The 12,761-nt window shown below is 38.9% G+C and overlaps 1 protein-coding gene across 1 annotated transcript in view; it reads left to right on the top strand.

Moving 5' to 3' along the window:
* The window catches only part of MID2 (midline 2), a 100,761-nt gene that overhangs the window by 69,156 nt on the left and 18,844 nt on the right, over positions 1–12,761 (top strand). Inside the window, 3 exon segments of the mRNA XM_033201061.1 lie at positions 3,612–3,719; positions 5,114–5,141; positions 5,144–5,261. Coding sequence (XP_033056952.1) covers positions 3,612–3,719; positions 5,114–5,141; positions 5,144–5,261 — 254 coding nt within the window.

Raw genomic sequence — 12,761 nt, 5'->3', positions numbered from 1 at the left:
TTCTTATTTTGATTTTTTACTGTGCTAAATCAGTCAATAAATGTTTGTTGTAAGGCTTTGTGCCAGTTATAATGGGAGAGATAAAGTAGTGTAAAATCTTCCCTCAAGGAGCTTGCTGTCTAATTGAAGATATGTAAGCAAATGAGTACTTCTTAGATTCGATATTTCCTTTCTATTTCTGATATTTTCCTTGGGTAGGCCCTGTCCACATCACAGTAGTCTCCTAAATAGTCCTCAGGTTTACTATTACCCTCCATCAAATCAGTCCCTGCTCATCTTCTTAAACAAGTTCACTGTGGTACTTCTTGCACCACCTTACCTTTCTTCCCCTCAAAAATACCACTTAAAGATACCGTATTGCCTAAAAGTGAAGTTCAATCTCATTTGCTTGGCTTGAAATTTCTCTCCTTCACACCTTTTTAATCAAAGTCTTATTCCATCTTTAAGGTTTAATTCAAGTTCCATTTCATCCATGCCTCTTTCCTCCACTTACCCGCCAAAAGTAATCTTTCCTTTTAAGTTCAGTAGATTATAGTCTATATCACCCATTCAGTATTTAATTTATGCTACCTTGATTGGTTTCTTTTATATGTATATGGCTCTTCCCCATCCAGATTGCGAATTTTTTGAGGGCAGGGCCTTAGCATAATGCTTTGCACAGAAAAGATGCTTGATAGGATGTTTGGTAATGAAGACATGATTTTTCCTGGCTTCAGAGTAGAGGAAGGATTATGAGGATGGAAAGGAAATATTCTGGAGGTAGGGAGATTAATTAAGGAGGTTTGTGCAACAATGATCCTATCACAATAGGTGATAAGGGCTTCAGCCTATTGGTTCCTTGGCTCAGATCCTCACTATATTAACGAAGAACTTTGTTTGTTTAAGGGTAGTCACGTGAAGCAGTGGGAGTGGAGAAGGAACAAAGAAACCTGTAACTGTTTGCGATCAATTGGTTGTAAACACTACTGCACTTGGACCAGCCACCGAGGAAATTTAGCAAGATTAAAAAGGAAAGGAGGGAAGGACTTTGGGACTCCTGTGATTTATGTGGGGACAAAGGAGGAGTAGCAGTCAGAGTTTACTGAACCTGAGTAACTGCAATAATGATAGTAGCATTGACACAAAACAGGAAAATCAGAGGTGGAAGCCAGATCTGGAGAGAAGGCGGTAAGTTTGTTTTTAGACTTACTGAGTTTAGGGTAACTTGAGTAACAAAGTGAACATGCCTAATGAGGAGCAAAAGATACCTTTTTTCACATTTAATTCAATCCAACAAATAATTACGGAACATCTACTAAGTGCCCATCATGATACTGGAGATAGATACAGTCACATAAGACAATTCTTGCCCTCCACAACTTGTGATGGAGTGAGGAAGACAGACTAATATGATAAAATATAGGAAATGGTATAATTGAACTATATATAGAGTATGTGAGAATATAAATAGGGGATCCATTGCTTGTGTCCAAGCAAGTGAGAAAAATTACAGAAGCGATGATCTTTGAGAAGGGCCTTAAAAGATAAGTAGAAATGTGTTCAGTAAACAGATGGGGAAATGACTTTCCAAGTAAAATAATAGTCTAGGGCAAAGGCACAGGACATGAAAGTACGTGGCATTCTAGGGGAACAACAAGGAGTCTGAAGTGACTAATGAGAAAGGGATGACAGAATAAAGATGGATGATTTGAAAGAGATGATGATTTTCAGAAATTGAAGAAAAGGGTGTTGTTACACTCAGCTGGAGAGCAGCCTATGTGTAAGGTTAAAGATGTAGTCTCTAGTGTTGAACTCTCTCAGCCCAATTCTCATCTCTGCTACTTACTAATTGTGTAACCTTAAGGAAGTCACTTAATCTCTCTGTGCTTAGTTTTCCTCATCTGTCAAATGCAGATAAAGGTACCTACCTCAGAACTGTTTTGAGGACTGAGAGTGCCAATATATGTAAACTAATTAGAGCAATGCTTGGCATATAGTGTTATGTAAAGGCTAGTCCAAGGATTACATTTTCAGAAACAAGGTACTACATCATTGTGTACTACACCAGTAGCCACCTAAAAAAGAAATTATAAATGGCAAGTGTCTAAGTTTCTAGATACTGTAAGCAAGGACCCAGAGAAAACTAAATGAATCTCTTAGTCTCAGATAAAGGAGTTCATGAGCTGGTAAGATATCTGCCTTGGAAACGTAGATCCAATTTAGGGAAAGGGTGAGGTGTCTGAGAAAAAAAAGTAGAATGGCTAGAGTGCCATTCAGAGTAAGTAGAAACCCCCATCGTGGCATTGCCCTGGAAAATGGAAAACAGCAACATAAGATTGTCACTCACCAACAGACATATTTTATTTCAGTTAAGTAGGAAACAGAAAATTAGCCATCAAGGAGCTTCAAGTATGAGAGAGGGGGTAGTAGGGTCCAGTGACAGGTATTTTGCTTGGGTTGGAGAATTTGGAGGAACCCTCTGAAGAGGGATAGCAATTGGAGATGCAGCCCTACCTTGCTAATGAAGCACATCTAGCCCCTTGAGTTTTGATGCTCTCAAGTAACCCATTGTCTGTTCCTCATCCTTCTAGAGCTCTGCTCGAGTGATCCTGAATAGACTCTTGGAATGCTTGTGCTTCCCTGTATGACTGCTCTGTGTGCTGCTGAAATGGAACTGAACCTCGCCCGCCCACCCAGCCAGCCAGGGGTTTCACTTGACAGAACTCGGTTTGAATTCTGGTTTTACCACTTACTAGTTGTGTGATTTTTGAGCAAGTCACTAAAATTCTCTATGCCTCAGTTTCCCCGTCTGTGAAATAGGAATAAACATGGTTCTGATATTGTAAAATTGTTATGATAATTACGTGAAATAATTTACCTATGAAGTGCTTGGCAAGTTAAGTACTAAAAAGATGTTAGTTCCTTTCTCCTTCCTTTCCTGTTATACTTGGGCAGCCCGCAAATCCCCTGCTCTCATTTTAGCCCCTCCTGGGGGCTCTGGTAGTTTTTTTTTTTCCAACCCTGACTTTGCAGTAAAGATGTTTTGATGTAGCCAGTATCCCAAAATAGGAAAGGTATTCAGATACTGGACAGCCCAAGGTGAGAAATATCCACTAAAACACGACAACTATGTGAAAAATATATACACATGAATGTATGTTTAATGATACATTTAATGTGAAAAATTAGAAGGGAACAAGGAAAACTGAAAACATTTTTGTTAGCACAATATTGTTGTAATGTTTTCTTAATATTGTGCCTGTGGAGGAGGATACTCTTTTCTTGACATACATAAATCTCCTTACCCTCTTTCCAAAAGAACAGCAGGAGGAAAGGGTACTGGAGTAAAGGGAATTGTTCATTGGGAATAACATGCCCCCATCTCATCTGTCCTTCTGCCCAGCCTTCCATTAACCATCATGATCTACCAGAGGCCTGGAGAGCTTCCTAACTGTGGTGCTTCAATGCCCTTGCATCATTAATATCATCATCTCTACCCTTCTTCTAGGAGTGGATCTTATGAGGGAGGTATGGAAGAAGTTGTGCATGCTTAGCTGTCAGTCCGAACCTTTTAGAGACAGCAGGGGACAAAGGCAACAATCACTGTGTAATACTCTGAAATTTCTTGGCAGGTGAATACTGCTATGCATGAGGCAAAACTTATGGAAGAATGTGACGAGTTGGTAGAGATCATCCAGCAGAGGAAGCAAATGATCGCTGTCAAAATCAAAGAGACAAAGGTAAAGCACAGCACTTCAGTGAATCCAAGGAAGAGCTGACTTTACAGATATCAAAATTTGATGCAGATGATTCCGGTTTGATCATGAAAGCAAGAAGAAATGAGATTATAGGAGGAGAGGCAAAGAAGTGATGTTTGGCCTACTGCTCTGAATCCAGTAAAAACGATGGCCATTCTGGGGTGTTAGAAACCTTCTATATCTTGACCTGGTTTACGTGGGTGTATGTGTTAGGATTTGGGTGCTTTACTGTTGTATGTTATAACTCAATGAAAAGGAAAAAAGTAATGGTAGAAATGTGAGTCAGGATTATGGACCATGAATGCCAGGATGAGGACTCTGGGCTTAATCTGAAAAGTGTTGGGCAGCCATTCTAGTTTCTTAGGAAGGGAGAAAGACTGATTGATATGGCAGAGGTATGCAGGGTAGATCACAATGGGATGATACCAAAGTCAGGGTAGCAAGTTACGAGACTTATGGAATGATGGTTTGTAAGAGTTGATAAAGACCTAAACCAGAGTAGTGGTAGCACAAATGGAAGGGAAGAACACAACAGGCATTGCTAGAAAGGAAATGATAAGAAACATTGAACTTTTAAATATAAAAGATGAATGAGAGAGAGGGAAGACTCAGTGAAGACATTCAGGTTTCGAGCCTGGGAACTGAAGAATCATGATCATAAGGGTCAAGTGTGAGCCTCCATATGGCTATATGGTTTTAGGCTTGTTGGCTTGCTGGTCAGAGTTAGTGGTTATAAGTTCATGCTGTGTGTATAATGTGAGATGTTTTGAGAGGCTAGAGTGATCACCATAATTTGTGCCATGCTGAGTGGTTATAGCTTATCCAGGAACTAAAGTTTCCAAGAAAACAGATTTGTGAACACACAGGTATGCATAAAGACACTTACAGAAATATATACATAGAACTGTAGATACTCATAAAGAAAAAGATGGTACTTTTTAGTAAACACATATGAAAATATATTGACAACATTTTGTTTGTTTACATACAAACAAAACAAAAATGTAAACAATGATAATCTCTGGGTGGTAGTGTTTCTTTTATACTTTTTATTTTCAGAATTTTCTATAATGGGCATGCATTGATTTAGAACCAGAAAAATTAATGTTACTAATACAAAGAGGGGGTAGATAACCGAGAGTATATGACTGTTTTGCAGCCTAAATATGCAAGCTGTAGACAAGAGAAGGAGGGATTGGCACAAGAGACACAGTGGGTAGGGTGAGAAGGTGAGTGGTTAGTACAGGGACCATGGAATATTAATAAGCGTTATTTTTAGAATCACTGCAGCATACCTCCTTCATGTTGTGTTTTATTGTTTTTAATTAAGCACTGCATGTTTTATCTTATTTTTTTCTTTTACTAATTCCTTAAAGGTTATGAAACTGAGAAAGTTGGCACAGCAGTTGCTAATTGCCGCCAGTGTCTTGAACGGTCAACAGTCCTCATCAACCAAGCTGAGCATATCCTGAAAGAAAATGACCAGGCACGGTTTCTACAGTCTGCAAAAAATATTGCTGAGAGGTCAGTTCTTTATGTGCTTTTGAAATGCCTGCTCTTGTGAAAAGAGGCCAATTTAAGTCACTTAAAGTTCAGGCATGTATGTACAGCTGCCACCTGAAGATTTTACCAGTTAAGTAGTTATTGAGCCTCAGTGGTAAATTACCCTTTGGATTTCTGAACCCTTGTCTCTGTCTCTGCAGCCTACAGCTCTTTTAAGGCACAGTCAAGTACTAGCCCTAGCTACTGCCATAGCTCCCTGCTGCTCACTCAGTGCATGAGCTTTCTATGATGGTGCTGGTATAAGGGTAGAGAAATTTTAGCTATATTGATAGGTGTGTGCTCTTCTCAGTCTGCATGCAGTTTCTATTGCTTTCATTTCATTATTCTGCACATAAATCCTTTACGGCAGTAATTTTTAGGCCTTTATTTAATCACTCACCTCTTTCTAAATTAGATGAGAGTCATGAACCTTCTTCCAGAGGAAAAACAATGCATTTAATAAATATACACAGAGAATTTTCTATACAATTTCAGAGGACTCACAGATCCTTAGAAGCCCATCCACAGACCAAAAAAATCCATGGTCTAAAGTGAAACATTGTTCAGTACAGTCACCAAGACTTCAAAGGGCTGCAGAGGCTCATTAGGCCAGATTTGACCTCCTCATATCTCCTTCTCATTCATTGAAGACCTTGGCTCCAGGCTCACAGTATTCCTCCCATTGCCTCTGCCACCATTTTGGGTGACTTCAGCAACAACCACATGGTTGACTCATCTAATGCCTTAGCCATCTAGCTTCTTTAACATCCCCTCCAACAGTGACTGTCACCTCAGAGCTCCATCTCATCCACCCATTTTCATGGACCACATGCTGAACCTCACCATCACTCAGAATTGCACTGAAATCATAACTTAAAACACCCCATTTTTTAACTATAACCTCTACTTAAAAACTTTTTTCTTATTTTTGTTTCGTTTTGTTTGAGACAGAGTCTCACTCTATTGCCCAGGCTGGAGTACAGTGGTGCAATCTTGGCTCACTGCAACCTCTGCCTCCCAGGTTCAACCGATTCTCCTGACTTAGCCTCCCAAGTAGCTGGGATTATAGGCATGCACCACCCTGCCTGGCTAATTTTTGTATTTTTAGTAGAGATGGGGTTTCGTCATGTTGGCCAGGCTGATCTTGAATTCCTGGCCTCAAGTAATATGCTTGCCTCAGCCTCCCAAAGTGTTGGAATTATAGGCGTGAGCCACTGCCCCGGCCAAAAATTCTTTTTTTCTTCAAATACATATATACTTCAACTTCATTGAGACCGCTAAGGCCTGACTCTGACTTTCTTCCTACCCACCAGCTATTTCCTGTCTTTAGCCTATTTAGGATCTGTGATTTCTCACTTCAGATACTCTCTTTTCAATATTCTCAATCCCCTTGCCCCATTGTCCTTTTAACATACCAACCTGATCAAATCCCAACCCTGAATCAGTCCCACTTTTCCCATTCCTATATTTGAGTTGCAGCATGCTACTGGAGAAAATCACATAACCAAAGAGGTCGGTACTACTGCATCACAAATTTATAGCTTCTAAACCTCACCTGGGCCTTCAGTGCTAACCTGAAATCCTTCTGCATTGCTTTGGTCAGCTTCCTTTTTAACTTGTCATCATAATGGCTATCTCAAATCTTTTGTACTTACTTCAAAATTCCAACTCTGCCACTTTTCTGCTTATGCTCGGTAAATGCGCTCTTATTTTACAAAGAACAGTAAGTGTGAAATAATGAATTCAACTTCTCATATCAAGCTGCCGAACACACTTAGGTCCACATCCATTACTTCTGCCTTCCTTCTGATTGAAATGGAAGAGATGTCTCTTCATTTGTGCTTTGGCTAAATACCCTCTTTTTTCCATAGCTTCAATTTATTCCTCTCTGTAAATGACTTCACATCCATTTTTAACCCACTCATGTCTTTCCTACCTAAAACCAACCACACAGAAAAACGCCATGACTTTCCTCTACTTTATATCCCCTCCAATTATCACCTGTCCCTCTCCTTCCCTGCACAGCAAACTTCCTGAAAGACTTTACATTTCCTCACCCCTAATTTACTCTTCTGAAATATTTAAAATGTATTTATATCCAAGTAATACTTTGTGCATAGTTAAAAAGTAAAATATTACTATAAGTCATATTGCAAGAAATAGCAGTCTCCTCATTCTCAATGTCTGCTCTCTGATAATATTATTATCAATAAAGTTCTTACTTTGTACTGGGCATTATTTTAAGCCTTAACAAGTATTAACTCAATCCTAAAAAAAAACTTTATGCGGTAGATACTACTTTTATCTCCATTTTATAAATGAGAGAACGATGTTCAGAGAGGTTAAATGACTTGCTTACAATTGTCCAACTAGTAAGGGGCAGAGGCAAGATTCAAATTTAGGGAGTCTAGCGCTACAGTCTACACTTTTACAACAAAGCCAAGCAATTTCAACGCTATCAGATGTTTTTATCAGCATGACCTTACATTTCTAAGTAACATCCTTACATTGGTAGTTTTAGACATTATCAGTTAACTTCTGTAAATTTGGCCTTTTTTTTTTTTTTTTTTTTTTTTTTTGAGATGGAGTCTCGCTCTGTCGCCCAGGCTGGAGTGCAGTGGCGCGATCTCGGCTCACTGCAAGCTCCGCCTCCCGGGTTTATGCCATTCTCCTGCCTCAGCCTTCCGAGTAGCTGGGACTACAGGCGCCCGCCACCTCGCCCGGCTATGGACTTTTTTTTCTACCACTACTTCTACAAATATTTTTTATGCCACTTCGTTCCTCTCTATTGGGGATTCCAATTACATGTATATTTGGCTGCCTGAAATTGTCCTATAGCTCACCGATGCTCTGTTTTTGTTTTGCAGTCTTTTTTTTTTTTGCCATTGTGAAAACACATGCAAGTGTGTTTCATTTTGGATAGCTTCTATTGATGTATCTTCAAGTTCACTAGCCTTTTCTTCTGTGATACCTAATCTGCTGTTAACCCCTCCAGTGTGTTTTTCATCTTAGATGTTATAGATTTCATCTCTAGTTTGATTTGGGTCTTTTAAAAAATATCTTCCATATCTCAAGATATTCAGACTGGGTATGGTGGCTCACACCTTTGATCGCAGCACTCTGGGAGGCTGAGGTGGGAAGATCACTTGAGACCAGCCTGGGCAACATAGTGAGATTTCATCTCAAAAAAAAAAAAAAAAAAAGCTGCATCTGGTGACATGTGCCTGTAGTCCTAGCTACTTGGGAGGCTGAAGCAAGAGGATCTTCTGAGCCTAGGAGTTCAAGGATACAGTAAGTCATGACGGTGCCACTGCACTTCAGCCTGGGCAACAGGACAATGTCTTGTCTCTGAAAACAAAAAAAGATATTTAGCCTTTCCTCTAGCTTTCTGAACATATGGAATACAGTTCTAATTGCTTTTATGTCCTTGCTTGTTGATTCTAATACCTGTGTCATATCTGGGTCAGTTTCAGTTGGTTACCTTTTCTTCTCATTATGGATTGTATTTTCTTGATTTTTGCCTATCAGGTAATTTTTTACTGGATGTCAGACTTTGTTAATATTCTCTTTTGGATGCTGTATATTTTTGTATTCCTATAAATATTCTTAAACTTCATTCTGAGACACAGTTAAGTTACTTGAAAACAACTTGATCTTTTCAAGTCTTGGTTTTCAGATTTGATAGGTGAGATCAGAGCAATGTTTACTCTAGAGACAATTTTTCCCCACTACTGAGGCAAAACCCTTCTGAGTACTCTATCCAGTGTCCTGTGAGTCATGAGATTTTCCAGTTTAGCTGGTAGGAACAGACACTATTGCTAGACCTATGTGAGCATCAGGGATTGTTCCCTCCTATCTTTTTGGGTGGCTCTTTCCCCAGCATTATGTAGTTTCCTCTCATGCATTTGTTTATTAGTATTTTGTTGACTACTAGAGGGAAACTCTGAAGGTCTCTAGAATTCTCTTTGCAGCTTTCCCCTCTCTCGTACTATGTCCTGTGAATTCCAGCCAACTTCGTCCACTTGGATTCTCAGCTCTGTCTCCTTAATTTTAGGGAACTCACTGGGCTCTGCCTGGATTTCCCCTTCCTGTAGCACTTGATTCCCTTAAGTTTTTCAAACAAACTATCCTATAGTTTCTTAAGAAAGAAAGAGTACATGGGAAGTAAATTTTCAAGAACTTTTTGCCTAAAAATATTTCAAGTTAATTTTCACACTTGATAGGTTGGAAATAAATTTTGAAGGCATGACTTCATTGTCTCCTGGCTTCCATTATTGTGTTGAGAAGTTCACTGCCATTTTGAATCCAGATCTTTTGAATATAACCTATATTTTAAAATCCAGAAGCTTAAACAAAAGTTAATACTACTTTTAATTGACAAATCACAGTTGCATACATTAATGGGGTACAATGTGATGTTTTGATATATGCATACAATGTGGAATGACTAATTGAAGCCAATTAACATATCCTTTACCTCACTTACCATTTTTTGTGGTCAGCCATTGAGATTTACTCTTTCAGTTATTTTGAAACATACAATATATTATTATTGATTATATTCACACTGCTGCACAACAATCTCAGAAACTTATTCCTCCTGTCTAACTGAAACTTTATACCCTTTGACCAACAACTCCCCATTCCCTCTTCCTCCTACCAGCCTCTGGTAACCACCACTCTACTCTCTATTTCTATGAGTCTGATTTTTTCTGATTCCACCTATGTGCGAGATCATATGGTATATCTTTCAGTGCCTGGCTTATTTTACTTAGCATATGTCCTACAAGTTCATTTATGCTGTCAAGGATAACAGGATTTCCTCCAATTTTAGTGGCTGAACAGTATTCCATTATGTATCTATACCACATTTTCTTTAACCATTCATCCATTGATAGAAACTTAGGTAGATTCCGTATCTTGGCTATTCTGAATAATGCTTCAGTGAACATGGGAATGCAGATATTTCTTTGACATATTGATTTCAACTTCTTTGGATATATACTGACTAGTGGGATTGCTGGATCCTACAGTAGTTCTATTTTTGGTTTTTTGAGGAACCTCCATATTTTTTTTCATAATGGCTGTAGTAATTTGTATTCCCACCAACAGTGTATAAGGGATCCCTTTTCTCTACATCCTCACCAACACTTATCCTTCCTCTTTTTAATAATAGCCATTACAATCTAGAAGCTTTAAAGATCTTATCTTTAACCCAGTTTTTCTGAAATTTCACCAAGATTTGCCTCGGTTGTAGATTTTCCTTTCCTTTCCTTTCCTTTCCTTTCCTTTCCTTTCCTTTCCTTTCCTTTCCTTTCCTTTCCTTTCCTTTCCCTCTTCTCTCTTTCTCTTTCTCTCTTTCTTTGTCTTTCTTTCTTTCCTTCTTTCTTTCTTCTTACTCTGTTGCCCAGGCTGGAGTGCAGTGGCACGATCTTAGCTCACTGCAACCTCCGCCTCTCAGATTCAAGTGATTCTCCTGTCTCAGCCTCCCTAGTAGCTGGGACTACAGGCTCGGGCCACTACTAATTTTAGTATTACTACTACCGTGCCCGGCTAATTTTGGTATTTTTAGTAGCTGGGACTACAGGCTTGGGACAGTACTAATTTTGGTATTACCACTACCGTGCCTGGCTAATTTTGGTACTTTTAGTAGAGATGAGGTTTCACCATGTTGGCCAAGCTGGTCTCAAACTCCTGATCTCCAGTGATCTGCCCACCTTGGCCTCCCAAAGTGCTGAGATTACAGGGGTGAGCCACCATGCCTGGCCCATTGTGGACTTTTTATCATTCATTTTTCCTGGGCACTCAGTGAATCTTTCTAATCTAAAGACCGGTGACCTCTAGCTCTGGAAATGTTCTTGTATTATTTGCTATTAATTTCCTCCCCTTTATTATTTCTCTTCTTTGTTTATGGGACTTTAATTAGTGAACTGTTGGACATCCTAGCCTTTTTTCTCTAATTTTATCTTTTCCATTTTCCATGACTTTGTCTTCTTGTTTTACTAAGATACTTCCTTAATTTTTCATTAAATCCTTCTATTGAAATTTTAATTTCAGCATTCCTAATTTTATTCACAAGAGCTCATCCTTCATCCTTGTTTCTTTTTTAGCATTCTGTTTTTGCTTTGTGGATACAAACTATTTGGTTTTCTTCTTGAGAATATTATCATTTTTAAAAGTTTGCTTCTAAACCCTGCATTGTCTGGATTTCCTCCCAGTTCCTTTTCTCTGTTAGTTTAAATTGTTGTCTTTTCCTAAATATCTGGCAAACTACTGGTTGTGTGTTTGAATTTAAGCACTGAAAGATGACTGGAAACTCTGAGTGGATGGGAATAATTTATGGCCTTGTGAACTTTGCTATAGGATTATAAGGCAGAATGCTGGCTTTTTATTGAGTACTCCAAAGTGTCAGTTCTGTAGGTCTTTTCTCTTGGGTCAGATTCCCTTGGATGGAATCCTCCAATCTCCTGCTTTTGATTGGAGGGGCAGCGGTGTGGAAGGTATAAGCCTGGCTGCCAGCATTCTGGGAGTCAAGGAGGGAAAAGGAGCTGAGAGTTTTTAAGACTTTTAGTATAATGTCAAAGCTCAGCAGAAAGTAAACCTCACATATCCTTCCAGAATGAAGGAAGGGTAGTTTCTGGTTTAGTGTGCCTGAATCTGTGGATCTAGTTGTTCCTTATGAAAACTTTCAACTTTCTGTGGCACTAAATCAACTTGATGTTGTTGGCTTCCTGATCTAGCTTTCTCTGGTCTGTTGTTGGTTACCACACATTTCATCGCTTTCTAGCTTCCAAACATTTGTTGACAATCTTTTACTTGTTGGCATCTCTTTTCCATTCTCTTTGTCTTTGTAGGTTTATGACATTTCATTCTTTGACTGTTATTTCAGTGAGATTTCATGAAAGCAAAAATAAAACATATATTCAAACCACTATATTTAATAATCTCTACTCTCCAACCCTCTAAAATGTTTTGTCCCACTACCACACCATTGAAAGTATTCTTTTCAAGGTCATCAAATGAATACCTTGTTGCTAAATATAATAGACACCCCTTTGTTTCATCTTACTTGATCTCTCAGTAGCATTTGTCCTCCTGATCATTTTTACTTGAAATTTCTCTGCCCTTAGCTTCCATGAACACTCCTGGTTTTCTTCCTACCTAGTTGTTTTTGTTTTGTTTTGCCTTTGTGAGCAATGTTTCCTTGGCCTATTCCTTTAATGCTATTGTTCTTTGTGATTCTGTCTTAAGTTATTCTCTTCTCTCATTACACGTTCTCCTTGTTGCACACTCATTGGTTCCTAGGGCTTCAGTTACCATTTAGATGGTTATGATTCCCAACTCTTTATCTGCATCTTATTTTCATAGGCTCAGGTATAACCTGAGGCGTAGGTAGAATAGATGACTATCTATGTAATATGACTTGAGAATCATCTTCCCAACTTCAATACTGGTCTCCCACAGGGTCTGAAATTTTCCCCC

The sequence above is a fragment of the Trachypithecus francoisi genome, unplaced genomic scaffold (assembly GCF_009764315.1).
Source record: "Trachypithecus francoisi isolate TF-2019V2 unplaced genomic scaffold, Tfra_2.0 Lachesis_group6, whole genome shotgun sequence".
NCBI classification, from domain to species: domain Eukaryota; kingdom Metazoa; phylum Chordata; class Mammalia; order Primates; family Cercopithecidae; genus Trachypithecus; species Trachypithecus francoisi.
This window is presented reverse-complemented; position numbering and strand designations above follow the sequence as displayed.